Source organism: Momordica charantia (genome assembly GCF_013281855.1).
Source record: "Momordica charantia cultivar OHB3-1 chromosome 9 unlocalized genomic scaffold, Mcharantia_2.0 BLBB01000009.1, whole genome shotgun sequence".
In the NCBI taxonomy this organism is placed as follows: Eukaryota; Viridiplantae; Streptophyta; class Magnoliopsida; order Cucurbitales; family Cucurbitaceae; genus Momordica; species Momordica charantia.
Window position 1 is genome coordinate 949716 of NW_028275167.1, and position 21612 is coordinate 971327.

The window sequence follows — 21612 nt, forward strand, 5'->3', positions numbered from 1 at the left end:
TTTGATATAACCTATTATATGATTATATGATTTATCATTGATTGATCTACTAATATAATTTTTGATATAGTACTGATATATGATTTATCATTGATTTACCACTTATATATATTTGATATGTACTTAATATACTTCTAATTTATCAGTGATATACTCCGGATATAACTATGATATATGTGTATTGATATATAAACTTCTGATATGATTATATGATGTTCTACACACAAAAAAAAGTTGTCTTTGAGATCGAAGTTTTGGTTCAAAATGAACAACTGATGTGATTACATATTATTGGTATATATAACGTGTGACTTCATGCTGAAATTGTTGGTATATACAATTGATATATCACTTATATAACTTCTTATATGATTATATGATTTACCATTTATTGATTTATCACTGATATAGTCATGATATATGTCAGATATAACACTGATGTACCTATAATATATTTTATATGTAGTATATCAATGTGATATACTCATCTGATATGCTTCATATTATAATAGAATCAAGAACATAAACACTTCATTAATTTAAAATAAAAAGAATAATAAGATGAACAAAAAACATATTAAATACGGTAAGAAATTTTTGGAATTCTAAAAAATTGAACCCTAAATTGCAAAGAAAAATCCCAATGATGAACAAAAAACCTATTAAATACGGTATATGTCTAATATACGTCTGATATACTATTGATATGATATTCTAATATACCTGATGTGAGTTTCTATGTAATATATTTCCAATATACTATTGATATGATATTCCGGTATACTTGGATATGTATGTGATATACTACTGATATAAATGTTTGATATATTTGAAATATAAATGTATGATATACATTTTATATACTAATGATATGAGTATCTGATATACATTTGATATGCTGCTGATTTATCTTTTATCTACTTTGTTGATATACCTATGACATATTTTGATATATTATATTTTACTTTAATAGGATAATCAAATATGGTATTCTAGGGTTAAAGTACAACAATACTCTAAATTAGAAACAATTAACAACATCTTGAAAATGCTTTCACCAATCAACAAATAACATAGAATAAATAGCAATGATAAAATATATCAATTAATATAAGCAGTCGATATACCATGTATTGAGTATATCAATTATAGATATACTTAATATAAAATATATCATTGTGATATACCTCACTGATAACAAACCCTAATAAATCCTTTTTAAAAAAGGATTAACATAAAAAGATGAAGGTTTAATAAAACTCTTACTTTTTATTTTTTTAAATTCTAAGAACAAATTATCTTTTAAAATAATTTCTAAAACAAAAAGGTTTATCTTTGAGAAAATAAAAGAAAACAACTAAATAAAAATAATAATTTAAATATATATATTTATATTTTTTTTTTCGGTTGTTACATGATTTCTCATTCACAGTAATTTCGAAAATCACCATTGACGTTCACATTCACGTTCCTATCAAGTTTTCTTTCTCATTTTCAGTAAGTATCAATTTTTTTTCTCATTTTCCATGCATGCCAATACCTACTAATTTCTAATTGATCAAAAAAATACAAGACAAAGGGTTAAAGCAGGTAAAATAATGATTTACTAATATACAACTGATATAGAACTGATTGACTTCTAATATACTATTGATTTACTTCTGATATACTAATGTTGTCAGATATACTCATGATATATATGTGATATATGTTTGATATATAATAACGAAGCGATAACTGAAAAGGGTAATATGGGAATACTGAAAATTTTAAAATCAGGATTTTCAAAAAAATGTTTTATTTTTAATTTGTGAAGTGATATTGTAATGGAACCTCTCAATTTGATGGTTGTTTAACTTCTTAGGGATTAAAAGTTTTTTTTTTTATTATTTAATAGTGTTTTTAGTCCTCACATATTCTACAACTATCAAACAGATGTTGAAAATTAATCACATTAAACAAATATTTTGCAACACAAAATATAACATCCATACTAACAATTAACATTGTTATAGATATAGCGAAATTTATAAGATATTAATTTCTAAATAGGTGGTTATGGTTTGAAGCTATTAATTCCTCCAAACTTCTTACATTTTTATCATTCACGATTCATTGCTAAGCTTTGTCTATGATTCTTATTTGTGTAGTAGTATTTGAAAGTTTAGAAGTACCTACAAAATATGGTTCTTCTATTAAAAGAAGTGAGAGTTCTAAACTCATTCAGATATCATATAATTAAATTTTTATCAATACAATACACAGCAAAATACACCATCTATTGACTTTGTCAAAAGATACATGTTATATGTTTGAAAAATGGATCGAGATCAGACCTGGTCAAGGTCGGACATGGAAACTTGCTGACTCGAAACACACGGAAATTACCTATATAAGAGGGCAAACTTTACGACGCTCAATTCAGTAAGACAACTCGGATTCAATAGTAAGTTCGAGGAGAAATTCGATACCTAATGTGAAAATGGTGTCCTCTATTTATAGGTTAGGGATCCTACAGACTTTCCGACCGGCGGTTATTTATGTCGGATGGCAGATCGGACATGTCGGTCCTTGGAGTAGATCAACTTTTCATGAAGAGGATATAGCAAACAATGGACTAAGTCTTCCACCTAGGAAGGTTTAAGGTGGACCTGACTTCAGATTTTATCCACACGTGTTCCTATCCTCTACCTGGCATAACGATTTTCCTCCGCAAACATAACAATCATGGATGAAAATTAGGTTCCTTATGTCCTCTGTAGTCATTGGATCCCAAAATAATTAAGGACTTGTTACTAATTCTTGTTGGAATGATGTTGCTGCCCATCATCATTGAAGAGTACTGCTTGGGCCATGATTTAAGTTTCAGGTGGGGAAATGGAAATGGGATATATTATGCTTTCTCAGGCTTTATTAATCTATGTTAAAGATTATTTAGGATAGTTATTCCAAATGAAATACGAATCAAGATTTTAAAGGTCGATGTATTTGATCAATCTTTCTAAAAATGCTATAAAAATTAAAACTTCGTAAAAACATATTTAATTAACATAAATAAATCATTTACTCTTTTTAAATAAGGTAAAAATAATCAATATTACTATTTTGTCCGTTTGTTCTTTTCATAATTTGTAAAATTTTTTGTAATACTATAAAAATATCGATTTATATCTCTGTGTCAGCCAGAAAATATCGAGAAAACGCGGACGTGTACTGTAAAAAGGATGACTCGTTTCCACTGATGTGCTATACAGCTCGACATATAAAAAACAAAAACGGAGAATTGGTCAAAGATTAATTATACAATTTGAATATGCAAGCCCCCACTTGACAATGATGTGACATATCTTAGCCCACGCTTTCTTCTCCATTTCATTTCAGTTCAATAATTGAGCTTTTTCCACAACTCTGTGTTCTCGTCAGCTACTTTAGATATGTATTTAGAGTTCAATATTTCAAATTCATCCTAAGCTTATTATTATTTACCTCTTCATCCTTCATTTTTGTTCTAAAAGTAATAATAAGTTTGTTTATGATAAATTATCCCAAAAAATATTCTCTAGATGTCTCAAAACCTCCTAACTTCTAAGTAATTTAATACAATTACTTAGAAATAGAAATAGAAAACTCACAATAATCGAGATACAATTTATCCTAAATAATATGATTTTGATCCCCCAATCTGCTGCCAACAATTTCGAGCCGCTGCCACGAAAAACTACTACCAAAAAATCCTGATTCGACTGTTCCTAAAATTCTGACGGTTACTCCCCGCAAAACGTAAAACATGTGAAACCTTTAATTTTATTTATTTACTTTATTTTGTATCAAAAAAATCCAACGAGATTGTAATGACGTAAAATAATAGACTATGCAACCATTGACAGCTCAGATTTAACTGAGAAAGCTCGGTTATTGACTTGTATATATTATATTCTTCTCGGGACAAATTAAAGGGAGAAAGAGGGTAAAATATGTCACATCATTGTCCTAGAATTGTATGCAAGTCGTGGAAAAAGGCCTTCTTTTACAGCCTTCATATATTTCCTAAGCAATCTTTTGGAGGGTTCATTTCTATTTCCCCACCAGAAACTGAAACCGAAACCATGGCTGAAGGAGTTCTGGTCCATGTTGCTGGTAATATCTTGATGAAGCTAGGCTCCATAACTTCCCAAATGGTTGGAATGGTGCCTGGACTGGAGGATGATCTTACCAAACTCACCGCCACTGTTTCGGCCATTAAGAATGTACTTGTTGATGCAGAGGAGTGCCAAACTAAAACTCACGCACTACAGAATTGGCTCCAAAAGCTGGAAGAAGTTTTTTATGACGTGGAGGATATGCTTGATGAATTCTCCTATGAGGCTCTCCGTCGAGAACTCACGACGACTAGAGAAAAAAATACAAAAAAGGTACGCATCTTCTTCTCCGGATCTAACCTAATTTCATTTAATTATAGGATGACTTGCAAGATGAAGAATATTTGGGAGAGGCTAGATGCTGTTGATGCTGAGAAAGAACAATTTCATTTGCGTGAAAATTATGGTTCATTTGACCAAATTACGATGGAAAGAAACGAAACTTGCTCTTTTTCAAATGAAGAGGAGGTGATTGGAAGGGATGATGATAAGAAAAAAGTGAAGCACCTTTTGTTGGATATGGATATGAATGTCATGCACAATGTTTTGTTCGTTATGATAGTTGGAATGGACGGGATAGGCAAGACGACTTTGGCTAAATCTCTCTACAATGATGACGATGTATCAAAATGTTTCGATTCAAGAATATGGATTTGGGTTTCTGGTCAATTTGAGGTTAAAGTAATCGTGAAAAAAATGATAGAATCGGCAACAGGAAGCTCTATTAATCCTAATGTTAAAGGAATGGAAGCTTTACTTATAGAGCTTCAAAAAGTGATTAGAGGAAAAAAGTATATGTTAGTTATGGATGATGTATGGAATGAAAGTGGGGAGAAATGGAATGAATTGAAACATTTGTTAATGGGTGGTGCAAGAGGGAGTAAGATTTTGATCACAAAGCGTGATAATAAAGTAGCTACAGAAATCGAAAGTATGACCTCTTTGTTAACTTTAGAAGGCTTACGTGAGAGTAAGTCATGGTCATTGTTTAGAAGTGTGGCATTTAAAGAAGGCAACGAGCCTGCAAATCCAAACTTGATAAAGTTGGGAAAAGAAATTTTAGTGGGATGTGGAGGTGTTCCTCTTGTAATAAGACAGATAGGACGCTTGTTATCCTCTACAACTTCAGAAAAAGAGTGGATGTCCTTTAAGGAGAATGAACTTTTGGAAGCCCTTCAACAAAATGGTATAGACAATAATTATCCTATGACATCCATATTAAAATTAAGCTATAACCATCTCCCATCAAATTTGAAGCCATGTTTTGCCTATTTATCCTTATTTCCCAAAGGGACGAGTTTAAAAATAAATGATTTGATTAGACAATGGATAGCTCAAGGTTTTATAGAATCATCAAATGGAAGTTAACAATCATAGGTTTAGAGCAATTTCGGCACACTCCATCTGAAGTGAGGTTAGTAAACCTGAAAGACATTCAAGGTGTGCGAGATTTGGTACTCGTATGGAAACTGAGCGGCAGGGATGACGATGAAGACGAAGGGGGTAAGGGCGATGAAATAGTTCTGGAAGGCCTACAACCACATTCAAATGTTGAATCCTTGAGCATCGAGGGATACAGCGGAGTAAGATTACCCAATTGGGTCACCTTCGGAATGAACTGAGACAGAGTGAAATATCTACCTCAGTTGGGCCACCTTCGGACCCTCAAACATTTGTACTTAGATAACATGAGATCTCTCAGATTCATAGACAAGAATGAGCCATGCTCATGCTCTAATTTCCCATCTCTCAAAGGTCTAATTTTAGAAAACATGGATAATTTGGAAGGATGGTGGGAATCAAGAGCAGGGGATCAGACTCTTCCCGTTTTTCCTCAGCTTCGATTCCTACGTATCGAGCGCTGTCCCAAGTTAACCATGCCCAAGATAGCTTCCACTCAAGCAAGTGTTAGTTTATGTGATGTTGGTGTTGAGGTGGTGAGTGCAATGGGTCCATTGTGGAATTTTGAGATTGTAAGACTCTGCGAAATTAAGGATCTGAAAGATCTAAAAATGGAATCTCAGCAAAGTTTGGGTTCTTCTTCTTTGGGTATCCCAATCCCACACATGTCCATGTCCTCGTCTATACGGCTTCAACATCTCATAATAGAGAAATGCTCCAATTTGATGAGTCTATCGGAATGGATTGGCACCATCACTTCACTTGCTACGTTGTCTATCACTGAATGTCCGAAATTAAAGTCACTACCGGAGGAAATGCGACAACTCAAATCTTTGGTAGAGCTCACCGTACGCGGTTGCCCTGAACTTGAAGGAAGATGCAAGCATGAACGATAGGATTGGCCTAAGATTGCACACATCCACTATAAAAGTTTTACAGGTATTCTTCACAAACAATAACTATATTTGATTTTCTGGTTCCACATGTGAAAAAGCAAATAATTAAGTAATAGTAAGAAAGGGAAAATAAAAAAATAAGGATAAAAGAGCTTAACATGTGTTCACCCCAATCTTAAAATTATATCCCGTCTTGAGTCAAAACAGGTTTTACTATAGTTGATTCACATATATATTGTTGTTAAAAATAAAAAAGGGTTAAAAAACGATGGTTTTGTATTTTCATCTAAAATAACGATTCAAACTTTAGTATGTAATAATTAATCTTTTTAATTAATTTAAAATAGAAAATGATTTAGTCTTTAATTTTAACATGCATGCATTTAATCATGCAGTTTGAAATTTATAACAATCATGAAAAGTCCTCATAATGTTTAACAGGAATTTGACATTACCAAGATCCTATGTATAAAAAATATAGGTCGTATGAAGAAAAGAGGGAATCCTGGTGGCTACCAAAGTCAAATGCACATTACACAACTAAATTATTATATATTACACTACAAATACTAAATCATTACAAATATTAAAATGTAAAAACTAAATCGCAAACATAGTACTTTATAACACTTTTTATCTGTCAAAGGAAGCATAGTTTAACGGTAATTGACATATATGAAAAAAAAGTATTGTTATTTATCTTTTTTTTCTTGGTAAAATAAGAAAAAAAGTCCTATAAATATAATTAATATATAGTTTTTATTATGGTTTATTTATAATTTTCAAGTGAGAATTGAGATCGACACAAAAAATATTGTTAATCTTTTACAAGGATCAAGCAGAGTGCATCAGCTGGAAAGTATAGCAGTTACAATACCCGAAATGGTGACAGAAACCATCCAACAATATGGAAATGAAGCTAAAAGTTGGGAAATTATACAATCCATAGTGGTTGGTGGTTTATTTGAATCCATCACAAGTTTAGTCATTGTAACCTCAGCAACAGCAGCCAATATCTTTGATGGTAATTAATTAAACCCTTTAAACAAGTTTTCTTTCTTCATTCTTAAAAATTTAGGCCATCTTTAATTTCATGCACACAATTTTTGAGACATGTATGAAGTCGTATTTTTCATAATTGCAGGACATGTAATAGCTTTGGCATTCACAAGCTTGATTGCAGGATTTTTCATCATCAGACGCGATGTGAGTAATTACTTTTGCTTCTCATATAACATCAAATTTTCTTGTGGTCTTTAAGTACGTTGGAAATAGAGTTCTACAAAGAAGTTATTTTTCAAAGGATAATACACTTTATGGTCCATGAAGGTTAGGTAAGTGTTTCATTTGCTGCTACCTCTCGAGCTTGTGAATTTTTACCCCTAAATTTTGACTAATGCTCGGTTTCGATCCTGGGTGAGGGACGAAATCAAATTTAAACAAATAAAATTAGTTAGAATATAAACTTGTTTGTTCCTTACATTGATGAGTAATTTGCAGGTATCAATAACACTGAACGAGCACAGGCCTAGGACTGGAATTTTTAGAGCTGCATGGCATTATAATTTCCATTACGTAGTGGCTACGCTATCATTCATATTGTTTGGTATGGTGGCTCCTTTGGTTTATGCCTTGACGTTCCCAAACTCTGATAAAAAATTCCTAAACCTTGCGGCCACTGCCGGAGCCTCCCTTTTATGCACTGCATTGCTTGCTGCTCTGAAAGCACACGTTCAGAAGCTCAGACGACAGATCGTCAGCTACATCAGAACTACAGCCTCTTTCGTTTGCTTTGGAGCTGTGGCCTTCTTCTCGTCATACTTAGCAGGCGCGCTGTTTGGAAAACTTGTCAACGAACTCGATTGATTTGAGTATTAGTAACTCGGAGTTGAGTATTAGTAGCCCTCTCCGAGTTGTATTGTATAAGATATCAATTACTTTTCTTGAGGTCGGATGTTGAACAATCTTGTTGTACTAAAGAATAAACCCTCCCCCAGGCCACCGACTTTATTTGGCGACTCTCTATCTTATTTCTTATAATTGCTTACATCCTCTTTCATGAGTAACTTTATAAATTGAGGGTCTATTTGGTAATGTTCTCAATTTCTATTTCCTATTTCTTTTAGAACTAGAAATAGGAATGTGTTCAATTGTTTCTTCGTTTTTGAAAAACGAAAAAGAAATATAAACAAAAGTATGTTTTTATAACTATTTTGTGTTTCTTGTTTTTTTTTAGTTTATTTAGTACAACTTCTCATGAGGTAAGGGGATTCGAACGTAAAGAAATATATGTCTTGTTGACAGCTAATTTTTTAGAGGTTCATGTGTCCCTCGGATGAGTGTGTTCGCTGAAGATTAAATGAGTCCGCAACCAGAAAACTCGACACCAATGCGGTGCCTTGCTTAATACACTTTGATGTTCAAGTCAGTAATCGGAGTAAAAGAAAAATAGGAGTAAACACACCTTGGGATTTCAGTGAAGTTTTTCACTTACTTGGTGTTGGTGGAGGTCGTCTTTCCCTTTTATAGGTGTGGATAGCCGACTAGAAACGACGACAGTTGTGGATGCAAAGGCGTGCCGAGCTGTACGAGGCTCTGACGGAGGGATGGACGCTCCCAATAGTCAGTGGGTGGTGCCTTCACCTGCATGTCTATAAACTTGCCGCTTGCAGCTTTCAGGTCACAGTTCCCGACGTCTCCCACGTACAGCTATGGTGTCGACGCACCTGTACGCCTGCACAAAGTATAGTGATAATCACCTGTGATCCGTGCTTCGTTGTCGCTCCCGGAATCTGACCTATGTTCTGTTCGAATTTCTCCCCCAACAGTTAGTCATCTTTCAGAGACGGACTATCCTATTATAGATGGCTGGGTTTGAAAGCATTGGAGTGGATCGGAGCGTGTCCAGGTTGCATTGCATGGCGCGTGGCGAAAAGATCTTTTTCATATCAAGACGTGGGGCCATGGCTAGTCAGGGGTGTGATAGCAAACGGTCACGTTGATGAGGGGACAAGTGCCCATTGCTGTTTTATGGGTGGTATGGGTGTTCAAAAAACCCAATAATCCGACGAACCCAACCCAAACCGTTTGGGTTAGGTTAGATGAAGCATCGGGTTGGGTTGTGATTTTCCCAACTCGATCGGGTTGGGTTGGGTTTCGAGTTCAACCTTTAAAAAGTAGGGTCAACCCAACCCAACCCGAATTTATACATATAAGTCTATTTTTTTTAATTATATATATATATAATAATAATAATAATAATAATAATATCTTTATCTTCAATGTCAACCGTCCATTTAGTTTTGATCCTAGGCTTCCATTTAAGGTTTTCATATTATCTTCTTTTAGTTTCTATCTTAATCTCTATCGCCCATTTAGTTTTAATCCTAACTCTCTGTCGCTGCTATGATAATTAAAAATTAAAAATTAAAAAAAAAACACAACCCGAAAACCAATCCCGACCCAACCTGAAGATATTGGGTTGGGTTGGGTTGACCATCCCATTCAAACCCGACAATTCCTATATATGGCCACCCAAAAATTCGGGTTGGTTCCAAAATCCCTCCTAACCCGACCCAACCCAAACCGTAAATACCCCTGGTGGGTTGTCGCATCCCTCATGCACCGATTGAAGCGGTGGAGGCGGCAGTTGCGATTATTAGCGTCCGTTTGGGATCCAAAACGACATTTGGCAAGGCTTTAAATCCTATTTTGGGGGAGGGGAATGGTTCTCTTTTTTCGCCCCTCTTGGTCTTCGTTTCCCTTGGTTCTCTCGAGTTTCGAAATAGCCATGTCTACTCGCAGAACGTTCTGTTGGGTTTGTAAAGTAATTGCAAACAAAGTCTCATATTGGCTAGGGAAGAGAATGATCGTGGGTATATAAGAAAAGACAATTATCTCCATTAGTATGAGGTCTTTTAAGGGGAACTAAAAGCAAAGCCGTGAGGACTATGCCCAAAACGGCTCTCAGTTTCTCATCTCCTCAAGGCTCAAGGGTGCAACACAACCTAATGGAGCACAACTACGAATTACACCATGACTACATCTTTTGAGACTCACCACTTCTTTGTTCGGCATTCGAGGATTCAACAACATAGCTAAGTTGACATAGCCCTCACGGCTTTGCTTTTGGAACCAAAAGTCTCATATCAATTGAGATAATTGTCCTATCTTATATACGCATGATCACCTCTCCTTCCATACTCAATGCGGAACCTTGTTTACATTTCCCTTGCAAACCCAACATGATCATCATGCAACATTCAGATGATGTCATGGTTATAGAATTTCAAGAGGTAAAAAATGGAAAGAAAGAAAGAAAGAAAGAAAGAAAGAAGAAGGAAAAAAAAAAAAGACTTTAGAGAAAAACTAAAGTTGCAGTATCAATATTGTATAGTTGTAATACTAATAAAACACATTTGGTACAGGAGGTTACTCAAACCAATCAACTTTTTCAATAAGTTTTCCAAATAGAGAACCTGCTAAATATGATAAGACGAAGGCTGCAACTCCAAAAACCATGAAAGAAGCTACAGTTTTTATGTAGCTTATCACGGCCTGATGTTTTAGCTTTTGAAGGTGCGCTTTCAAAGCAGCAAGCAATGCAATGCATGAAAGTGAAACTCCTGCTGCGATGGCGAGCTTGAGATTTTTGTCACCAATTGTGAAGGCATAAACAAATGGGGGCACAGCACCAAATAATATGAAGGATATGATGGCCACTGTAAAATGGAAACTATAATGCACTGCAGCTCTTAGCATTTCGTTTCCTTGTTTCAGCTTCTGTTCCTTTCGTGTTATCGATAGCTGCAAATTACACTCATTAACTTTAGAAACTAAACAAGTGTATATTTATCCGTTTTTAATATTGAAAATTAAACATGATAATTATCATATACATGAACTACTATAATCCTAAATACATTATGCATATTCATGAAGTAGTATTTAATGAAGTGTTCATGTATTTAGCTTTTTAAGATGGATTAATTGGATACATGTATGTTTGAGTCCATGAGATTAGATTTATTGTTGGGATCTAGATCTACTATAATCCTATAAAAAAAGGATGATCTTTTATGTGTTTCAAGCAAGTATGTGGAGAAGAAAACAATGCGAGTTCGAGGGAGTTGGTGAAAAAAGTTCGTATTTTGTGAGAAATTTTTAATACAAGTGTGAAGTTGTCGATTCTCAAATAAGTCCCGTTTGATTCTCAATTTGTGAATTTCCATCACATGCTTCCGTAGAGTGGTAGCAGAGTTGAGTTTGAAAAGAGAGTTGTTTTTTCAAATGGCAAACAACAATTTGGTTCTTTTCCAAGCACCTCGTCTCATCAAATAAAACTACAGTCTAGTTAGTGTATCCGTATGAACACTTTACTTGATTCACAAGATAGGTGTGAGATGTTGATAGAAGTTACGAAGAAATCAACCAATGATGTGATTTTGAATCAAGCTCAACAACAGAGACTTTGCAGGATACTAGAAAGAAAGACCATAAAGATCTCACCATTATTCATCAAGCCTATTAATGGATACAAATTTTGAGAAGATTTCTAGAGCAACTACTAAGAAGGTAAGCATGATAAATTTTGGAGAATACGTATAAAGGAAGTTGATCGAGTCAATAAAGTTCAACTCCAAAAATATACATTCCTAATTATTTAGATGGCATATTTTCAAACACACTAAATGTATTTCAAAAAATGTAATTTTATATGTTAAGATATACAAAATTTACCTTAATTAACCTCTGAACTTAAGTTTTTGGGTTGTTGATTCGTGATTTAATATGTTTAAGATAGTATCAGAGCAGGAGATCCCATGTTCGAACCATGTATAGTCATTTCTTCCCTATTTAATATCGATATCCACATATTGGGTTTAGTACAAATTTTGAAGCCCACAAGTGAAGAGAAGTGTCCTCCTACATTCTAAACGTTATTAAGAGTGTGTTTGAGAGTGATTTTCACATGGCCAAAATCACTTTTGCCATTGTAAAAAAAGCGCTCATCTTTTCATTGATCATGTTTGGCAAATTATAAAATTGATTCCAGAGAAGCATAAAATCACTAGAATCACTTTTTAAATTGATTTTTAAGGTATCACTTCGACGGTCATTTTGGAAAATCAATTATACTTAAATCTTTTTTGTTTTAAATCACTCATTCTACCATCACTCCCAAACACACCTGTAAACCCAAAAGTTTTGGTTATGGGTTAGGGTAAATTTAATCATATATAGAGGATATCTAACATTATACAGCAAGAATAGTAATTACTCACATCATGTCTGATGAGAAAGAATCCCGAAATCAAGTTTGCCAATGCCAAAGCTAATATATTTCCTGCAATTTAGCAAATTTTTAGGTTCATACCTCATAAACCCTAAATGACTAATTGTATAAACTTTTGTCATTAAAGAAAGAAGAAAATTTGAAGGGGCTTACCATTGGAGATGATATTGCTTGTTGCTGCAGATGTTACAATGACTAAACTTGTAATGGATTCAAATAAACCACCAACCACTACGCATTGCAAAATTTTCCAACTTTTAGCTTCATTTCTCTGTTGGATGGTTTCTGTGCTTTCGGTGGGAGTAATTGTGACTGCTATATCTCGCTGTTGTGCTCTGCTTGATTCTGGGAGTAATGGATTTAGCAATTCGTTTTCTGCTTTACAGAGAGAAAAGCATAAGCCACAGATCACATGTCATATGACGTATTAAAAACACAACTTAGAATAAGAGTCATTTTTGCATCTTTCCAAGCTTAATTAGTAGAAATTGTTACAACTTTGTTATGTTTAAACTCTTGTTGGTATCCCCATAAACACAAAAAATAAATAAGTACAAATAGCAGCTTAGCTTAGAAAGATTAGCTAAAAGGGATAAAGGCGAGTGTAATTAAAAATAGATGCAAACTAGTCGACTTAACTTTAACTCAACTGGTTAAGACATGTATCTTCGACCAAAAAGTCGCGTGGGTTCGAATCCTCACCCCACATATTATTGTATTAGAAAAAAGAAAAAGAACTCGTTAATTGAGGGAAACACTTAGATGCTGATGAACCAATCAACTTTTCAATGCTGATCGATATAAAGATAAATACTAACTAGTTAGTAACTAAATATTTTTGTTATTTGAGCTGGGAAAGAAGCTTGGATGAACTGAGATTCAAACAGACTTAGCCTAGTAATTTATTGTTATTAGAATAATTTTTTGCTAATTTACTTGGGCTATATGAAAATAAGTTTGGATCAGTATCTATTTATAATTGGGTTTGAAATAATAATTTAGGCATCCTAAACTCTATGAATTAATTTAAGATAAAGTCAATTATTGTATATCTATATTTATTTATTCAAAGAGACTCGCACCAAATTCTAGCAACTTTTCTCCAACTCTGTGTTAAAATTTATAAACTCGACAATATTAGTTAACTTATACAGAGCCTTTTAAAATTATTATTTGTTTCCGAATTTTCTCTCTATATGTTTTTTTTCCGAATATTTTTTACAGTGTTAGACTACTTTTTAGAAAGTAACTCGATATAGTATAATTTAATTAGTTAATAACTAGCTAAAAGCTCTTCCTATCTTAATATCGTTGCAATATTTTTTTCTTAGTGTATCTATATATATTGGATAAATAAATAATGTTTCTGTAGAAAAAAAGTATCAGAAAACAATTGTACGTTTTGACAATTGAAAAAGAAAATCAAAATGTTCAAAGAAAAAAAGTATTCATCTTTTATCACCGATAAATATCCAAGTAAAAAATTATTTCAATCAACTAACCTTTGGCTTTCTTTTGCACGGATACGTCAGATTCTGACATTATTCTTTTGGCAAAATCATATAGAAATGTTTTGTCTACATTCTTCATGTGTTGATCGTCGAAGAGCTCAAGAAACGCTTTTGATATCTTCTTCACTTTTTCGCTACAATCTTCTCTTTCTAAAATAAAAATAAAATTAAAAACAAAAAAAGAAAAGAAGAAAAAATTACTTTCCTAAACCTTTAATAAACTAAAGAATAATAAACTAAAGAAGTAATCGCAAATTATATGATCACTGTAATCTATATATTTTGTAAATTACACTTCTAAATTTCAAAAATATATCAAACACTCTCTTGGTTTCAAATTTAGAAGCCAAACCATTTTATATGGTTGTCTATGGTAGTCTTAATAGTACTGATATCAGTGGAATAAGTATTCTATACTCATTCCAAGAGGAACTTTCACATCTTTAAATCCCAAGAATTACTGCAACTCCGCGACATGCTCCTTCAGATGCTGGTTCTGAAGTTCCAGGTGATGAATACGCTCTCGGAGCTCTCTACCTTATATTAGGGAGAAGGGGAGTCCAGTACTTCTTCCTCCGCTCTCCCAGAACAACCTCCAACTCTGACACCCGAGTCATTAGGTTGCGGTTTTCTACCATTAGCTCGATGTTTCGGTCACGGGACTCCTTCTACTGCATGAGGTATAGTCTGGACCACTATAATGCACTCTCCCGGAGTGGACCCTCAGCGATCAGTCTATGCTGCATGCGCCGAAGCTTCCTCTCGTTCTCCCGCAGTGCAGTGCGTCTCGAAACACTTCCACCGAGTAAGCCTCTAGTTTGACGACAACGTGGTTAGTGATTGAAGAAAGAGAAGGCCGTCGTTCTTCATCCATCCATTCCCCACTCAAGAGAAAGAATTAGAGTTGTCTGAGGAGAGTGTTAACACTCTTGGGGGAAATTTGAAACGCAATAAGATCCAAAACAAAGGGAAGTTGATATTATATATCATAATTGACCGCCAACTCCAAAAACCAACCTACATCAACAACAAGAGGAGAACCAAGAAGAAAGACCCCTAAAAAAAGGAGGCTACCTTGGATCCATTATTAAATTTGAAAATTTTGAAAGACAAAGAGAACTTATCAAGAGTCTGGAGGAAGAGGGAGATTGAGGAAAAATCAAGGTCGAGCACCAACACCATCGCATAGCCCCCTATGCCAGACGCCTGCCGCTAACCTCACAAGCTAGCGCCCGCGCACCTTTGTCGCATGACCACCTGCAACCTCTTCCAGCGCCTACTGCACGCATAACCACATCCCCTCAGCGCTCATGGCCTGCACGCCTCTGCTGCATGACCAGTACCTGCAGCCTCTTCCAGCGCCTGTCGTGTTCACCTATCCGCATGCACAGCCACAACCCTCCCAACGCCTATGTGTTCACCTGCATGCCTCTGCCGCATGACCACGTACAACCTCTTCTAGTGCCTGCTGCATGCCCATCCGCACGCAAAGCTACAATCCCCTCCGCCCCCCCCCCCCCTCCGACGCCCATGTCATGCGCCTGAATGCCCTAGCATGTGCGCCTACATGCCCAGTGTTGTGGGCATGCTTGTCCAGAGGGTGTTCCCCATGGCCGCATGTCCAAACCATCCTCACCACTCGCTTTCCTTTCATGTCTTTAAAGCTTTCTAGTGTAATTTTCTTGTATCGGGTTTTTGGGGTTGTAGGTGGAATTTGGCCGAGCGGCTATGGAACTAGGTGTGTATTAGTAAGATATGTAAGCACGCCAAATTTCAAGTCAATCGGAGTTCACACGGGCCCTGTAGGCCACCGAGTGACTCCTCGCCACTTAGGACGTCTACACCTGCCACACCAAAAATGCCTTATAATGTACCTCAGGAGGGACCAAGTAGTCATCAAACCTCCCCCGACCAAGTGTTGTATGCTTTCTTGCAATCAAAGCTTTCTTGCATCCAATGTCTACAATGCTTGTTTTAAAGATGTTTTCAACTGTTTTTCTCTCTCACGTTTTCTAAAACCAATTTTCTCTTAAAACGTGAGCGGAGGCTAGACCCACGACCGAGATTGTCCGCAACTTACAGTTTTTCCCAGCTGACTTGCTCGTTTGAGCTAGAGCAAGTGTCGCACAATCGCTCGAGCTGCTTTGAAAAGGTGCGATTGTGACACCCAGCACCCACACCCGCCTACATGCCTAATATTTATGCTCTCCTGCTACCATCCCTCGTACACGCAAATGCACCTACCCACTCAACGCCACATGCATGCCCCTCAGCTCCAACGGTTGCCCCGTCAACCACCCCCATGCGAACACCCCGACCTTACCGCCATTTTTAGTTTACTTGCTGCCCACTCCAATTCATTTAAGGAATGAATTTTCCTTATTTGTTTTGAAAACTATTTTAATTTGTCTTAAATTTTGTTTTAGATCTAATTTGCATTATTTTGTTTAAAATAATTATTTCTAGCACTTTAGGCAAGTCATATTTACGATTTTAGCAAATATGTTTTGTATTTTATTTTTCCTTAGATTTTAGGTTTATTTTTATTTTGCAAAATAACTTGTAAATGTCTTTGGCCTTCGCCTCTAAATAGGTGTTTCCTCTTTAGTTGAGATAGATTTATGATGAAAATAAAATTTGGGTTGAGAGTTTTCTCTCAAACTTTGTCTCGTGCAAATCCCCCCTCCTCCAAAATATTGTTATCCTTTATGTGGTTGAACTTAGGGTACATATTTGCTTCTAAGCATGCTTGTTTAGTTGGTCACCAAACTCGTGGAGTGTTTCCGACCTCAAGCATATTGAATATTCGGCTGCTCGTGGTATTTGACTGCAAAGGTAATTCATCTAACTGTTCCCTTTTGATTTGAAGCAACTATACAATTGGATTGAAATGGTTAGAGGCTTAAGAAATTCCTACGCTTGAATTGTCGCGTATCAAAAGTAATGGACGAATGTGAGTCCTCCACTACCTCTTAAAAATAGATGTAGAAAGAATCTAATCGGCACGAAATTGCCATCCATCAGAAGACCAGTCAGTGTGCCTTGAGGCATACAAATAAAGGACAAACAAAGTGACTTAAACGCATCTCGCAGTATGAAATGTTGATGGCGTAACATTAAAGTGCAAGACAAACCAAAAGACGTTTTCCTAAAAATCAGAACTGATATGTGTCCACTCGAGAGTGAGGTGCAAGCAAATACCCCACTAGAGTCGAAAAGAACGTGTGGCACCTTAACTCTAAAAAATCAGTTGGTTCCTCGGCCAAGGGAAGAGGCTCAGTGAAACGAAGAGATATCATTGTTATTGGGTAAATCTAAGGTGACACACGTCCAATCTCCAATCGACCAACGTTGTCCATGTTAATAACAAACGGGAAAACTGCGACGAAAGATCGTATGGAGCCCATTTCCAAGCATACTGATTTAAGCAGTCGAGCTCACCTGGGCAACCCACACAAGAGACAACCAGTGGTCAAGGCACTAACACCCTACACTACCTCAATCCAGCATGCTCTAAAGGATCGCACAGGACGTCATTGTGCCCCTTTTTGCAACGCACAGTGGAACGAAAAATGTCGGTGGTTTCCATGATCTCCTGTTGTTACACTCTGGCTCCATGTCTGCCTCACCTTCTCTTAATATTCTTCACCCTCCATTTATATTAAGGGGGAATCAAAATCCTAGTAAGGTAAACGGAATTTCCTTACGCAACTCCCTGTGACAAATTTGATACACTCTCAAGTAGATTCTCATTTCTGTTGGGTTTTCAAGAAGAGTGCAAACAAAGCCCCTCGTTGACTGGAGAATGAAATGATCATGGTATATAAGATAGGATAATTATCTCCATTGTTATGAGGTTTTTGGATGAAACCAAAAGGAAAGTCGTGAGGGCTATGTCCAAAGTGGACAATATCGTACCATTGTGGAGATACTCAGGGTATTAGGGGTACCGTTGTCCTTAACAATTCCAAAATTACTATTTCTTATCCTACTTGCCCCATACCTATTTGCACCCATCTTAAATATTCTAACTCAAACATCAAAGTACATATGGTAGAACACCACACCAGACTTACGTAGCACTGACCCAAAAATCGGCAATCAACGCAAAACTATCCAATGAAAATACTTATTTGTCTTTTATCACCGATAAATATCGAAGTATAAAATTATTTCAATAAACTAACCTTTGACTTCCTTTTCCACGGATACATCCGATTGTGAAAGTATTTTGGCAGCATCAAATAAAAACTTTTTGTCATGATTCTTGCCGAGTCCCCGATTCAAAAGCTCGAAACATTCTTTTGTTATCTTCTTTATTTCGTCGAGCGAATAACCTTCTCGTCTTTCTAAAATAAAAAGTAAAATAAGAAAAAATTACTGTAAACCTTAATAAACTAAAGAAGTAATTGCAAGTTGTGTCATTGTAATCTAAATTGAATCACACTTCTAAATTTGAAAAATATATCTCTTTGGGTTGCAAATTTACAAATCAACTATTTGATAGGGTTGCCTTAATAGAATTGATATAAAGTCCTGTAATTGTAATCAAGGAATCGTAATCAACATTTTCAGTCGCTGTGATTGTATTTTACCTGTAGTGATAACCAAAAACCCAAATTCTAACAAATTGAAGAATGAATAAGTTGAGAGAGATTGAAGGAGAAGAACAAACTCGGAATTATAGTGGTTCGATCGAAGTCTACATCCACTTTCGAGTCAGAGAGAAGTTCTATTATGAGCTTAAGAGTCTTCAAAACAATTACCGAGTATTCACATACCCTCCTCACTTAAAAGTCCTCTAGGATAAAAAGAGTAAATTAACCAAATTGGTTACAACTGTTAAACCTAGTAATAACAATTTTAACGGCTAAACAACTCAGCCTTGGGTATGAGTGAAGTATTTGAAGGCGTTGAGAATAAAAAGTGGGCCCCATCCTTATAAATTTGGGAATAACTCCCAAAAAAATGTGTAATCTCATTACACTCCGAATATACATATGTAATCTCATTCCTATTCCTTATTATTATGTATGACACACGATACATTTCTTTTATTATTTTACCAATTTTCTTTTCTCTCTCGTATATACTCACGATTTTCTGCTCTCTTTTAGGATTTTTTTTTTCCAACTGCTCTCCTTGCTCCTCTACCCTTTGAATTTGAATGCTCCTAACTCCGTTTCCTGGGTGCATTTGAACATTATTTACTTCTGTATTTTTTAAACAAATTATTTAATTTTAAATTAAACTTGTAAAAGAAAATGTATTATAATAAATAATGTAATAATAATATCAAATAAAGTGTAAAGATTTTTTTAGACTTAAATACAAAAGATATAATTTATTACTACAAAAAAATAATATATCTTTTCAAAAAAAAGTAAAATAATATAAAGTAGATCTAAAAATTATTATAGGTAATTATTTTTTTCAATATAAAAAATCTTACAAAAGTGTTTTGATAATCGTCGGTCATATGTTTGATTACGATTACACATGGAATGATTGATTTTCATTACCATACTCATTCCAAAATAAACGAGGCATGTTTAAATCCCACAAATTGCAACAAGAATGAAGACCACAACCTAACTGGAAGAAGAAAAAGAGAAATGATATGAATGAAACATTTTTATTTATTAAAATGAAAATTGTATTTGTAAGGGAAATAGATAACCAACGAATTAGACTACTATTTTTAAAATTCTCTCCAACTAAAACGACCAATACCTTAGCCCTAAAATGGGAATTTCTCCCGAATCCGATCTATTTTGAACGGAATATATTTAAACCAAAAACAGAATTTTAAATCATTTAGGATTTTAAATTCTTTTTTTCTTTATTTAAAGGCCAAAATCGGTTAAGATTTTACAATTCCCAAATGAAGTGTACAAACAGGGGGTTAATGGGTCCACGGAGTTTTGGCACAAAATCTATATAAAGAAAAATATAGGTCAAATTTTACATATAACTCAGCGGTACATATAACTCAGCGTAATTGGTATTCCAACTAAAAAAAATAAAGTAAGAATGTTATTAATTATTTTGTTCTAGATGAAGAACACTCTTAACCTTGATTTATGTACTGAATTTCAATTTTACCCTAATATTGAAAATGCTTCAATACTGAAACTTGCCTTAAAATACCTAACAAGAATTAAATGATTGGGGGTAAATTTAAAAATTTTTAAACATATTGTTAAACTAAAAACAACTACATACATTATATGAGCGCATTTTGATTACCATAATTATAACGAAAATTACAAACTTTTGTTCCAAAACCTACTTAGAAAGATAAGCGTTTTGTATAATTTTACCAAAAGCAGAAATATTAAATCTAAAAATTACCCATATTTTGTTGATGTCTCGAGGCCAAAGAGGTCTTTTCATCTGGCAGTGTGCCGATGCGGCCATACTTTTCTCTCTTATTCCTCGCTGCTTAAACGAAAATGAAAAGGAAAAAGAAAAAAAAAATAAAAATCGAGGAATAGAAAATAGAAATTAAGGACATTGTTAAATTTTTTCATTTCTCAACCAATCGGCAACTATTAATGTTTCTTTTTTCTCTTTTTTTCAGCAACATTTTCAAAATTGTATATAAATTTAGTTTTTTATTTTTATTCTCGCTTCCGATTCAATCCAACATGAATAAAAACTTTGTTTTATCATTCTAGCCATGCAATTCACCTTTGCGAAATAGAAAAGTACGTTGCCAAACCGACTCTAAGTAGTTTACCAGTAGAAAGTCGTGATTCCAGATCTGTTAATGATACATTCTTCTTCTGGCTGCCGCCCAAAAGCCTATTGTTTCGCCCTGCATCTAGATCTAGCCACTTTTGAAATCCTTCTGTAAAAAACAAGCAGTAAAATGTAAAAAAAAAAAAATGGTGGAAACTAGAGTAAATCAATGGTGGGCAGTAAATTATTAGAATACCCAGAAATTCTTCTTGGGAAGTTATGAGCTCATGATCTGCGTGGATAGGAGAAACGCCTTCTGTTGCCATTTCAGAGAACCCGATCGGCTGTTCTCCGATGATCGTTGAAACTGAGTCCCTTAGATCGGCAGTTTCTTTAAATATATATTAATTAATATTATATATTAATGTCAACTGGGGAACCAAAACTTATTTGAATCATCCTTTCATGTACAGAAATTCACATGTCGTTTGTTTTGTGGTGTTTCCAAGAAGAGGATTTTTTTAAATATTCTTCTTTTTTACAGCTATAAACACCAAATATGAAATCATGTTATGCTTATTGTTTATGCAAGGACATGCACAACAGTGTATTTCTGATTACAGCTCGAACTCGGTCTCCGGACCGATCTGAACGCTTGGGCGGACCTACAAAAGGGTGAGCACTCC

At 34.8% G+C, this 21612-nt stretch overlaps 2 protein-coding genes and 1 pseudogene across 2 annotated transcripts; 2 read left to right on the plus strand and 1 right to left on the minus strand.

Moving 5' to 3' along the window:
* The first annotated feature begins 4028 nt into the window (after positions 1-4028).
* Positions 4029-6499, plus strand: LOC148208809 (putative disease resistance protein RGA4; annotated as a pseudogene).
* Positions 6500-7268: 769 nt separating this feature from the next.
* Positions 7269-8530, plus strand: LOC111021211 (membrane protein of ER body 2). The gene is made up of 3 exons (XM_022298083.2): positions 7269-7460; positions 7581-7642; positions 7937-8530. Exons 1-3 carry the CDS (start codon positions 7319-7321, stop codon positions 8300-8302), a joined length of 570 nt encoding a protein of 189 aa, XP_022153775.2. The 5' UTR covers positions 7269-7318; the 3' UTR covers positions 8303-8530.
* Positions 8531-10778: 2248 nt separating this feature from the next.
* On the minus strand, positions 10779-21312 carry LOC111019877 (uncharacterized). Its single transcript, XM_022296386.2, has 8 exons — positions 21183-21312; positions 20985-21095; positions 20597-20683; positions 18430-18591; positions 14234-14392; positions 12885-13106; positions 12721-12782; positions 10779-11242 (listed from the first exon to the last, which is right to left on the minus strand). The coding sequence occupies exons 1-8, from the start codon at positions 21250-21252 to the stop codon at positions 10868-10870; spliced, it is 1248 nt and encodes a 415-aa protein (XP_022152078.1). The 5' UTR covers positions 21253-21312; the 3' UTR covers positions 10779-10867.
* Between the last annotated feature and the right edge of the window lie 300 nt (positions 21313-21612).

What these genes read in the sequence shown, in the direction of transcription:
- LOC111019877 (XM_022296386.2), bottom strand. Translation starts at nt 21,252, where the DNA reads ATGGCAACAGAAGGCGTTTCTCCTATCCACGCAGATCATGAGCTCATA. An exon ending in AAGCAATATCATCTCCAATG is followed by an intron (nt 12,783 to 12,884) that starts GTAAGCCCCTTC and finishes GCTAAATTGCAG; the next exon opens with GAAATATATTAGCTTTGGCA. An exon ending in TCTTTCTCATCAGACATGAT is followed by an intron (nt 11,243 to 12,720) that starts GTGAGTAATTAC and finishes TGTAATTTGCAG; the next exon opens with CTATCGATAACACGAAAGGA.
- LOC111021211 (XM_022298083.2), top strand. Translation starts at nt 7,319, where the DNA reads ATGGTGACAGAAACCATCCAACAATATGGAAATGAAGCTAAAAGTTGG. An exon ending in AGCAGCCAATATCTTTGATG is followed by an intron (nt 7,461 to 7,580) that starts GTAATTAATTAA and finishes TCATAATTGCAG; the next exon opens with GACATGTAATAGCTTTGGCA. An exon ending in TTTTCATCATCAGACGCGAT is followed by an intron (nt 7,643 to 7,936) that starts GTGAGTAATTAC and finishes AGTAATTTGCAG; the next exon opens with GTATCAATAACACTGAACGA.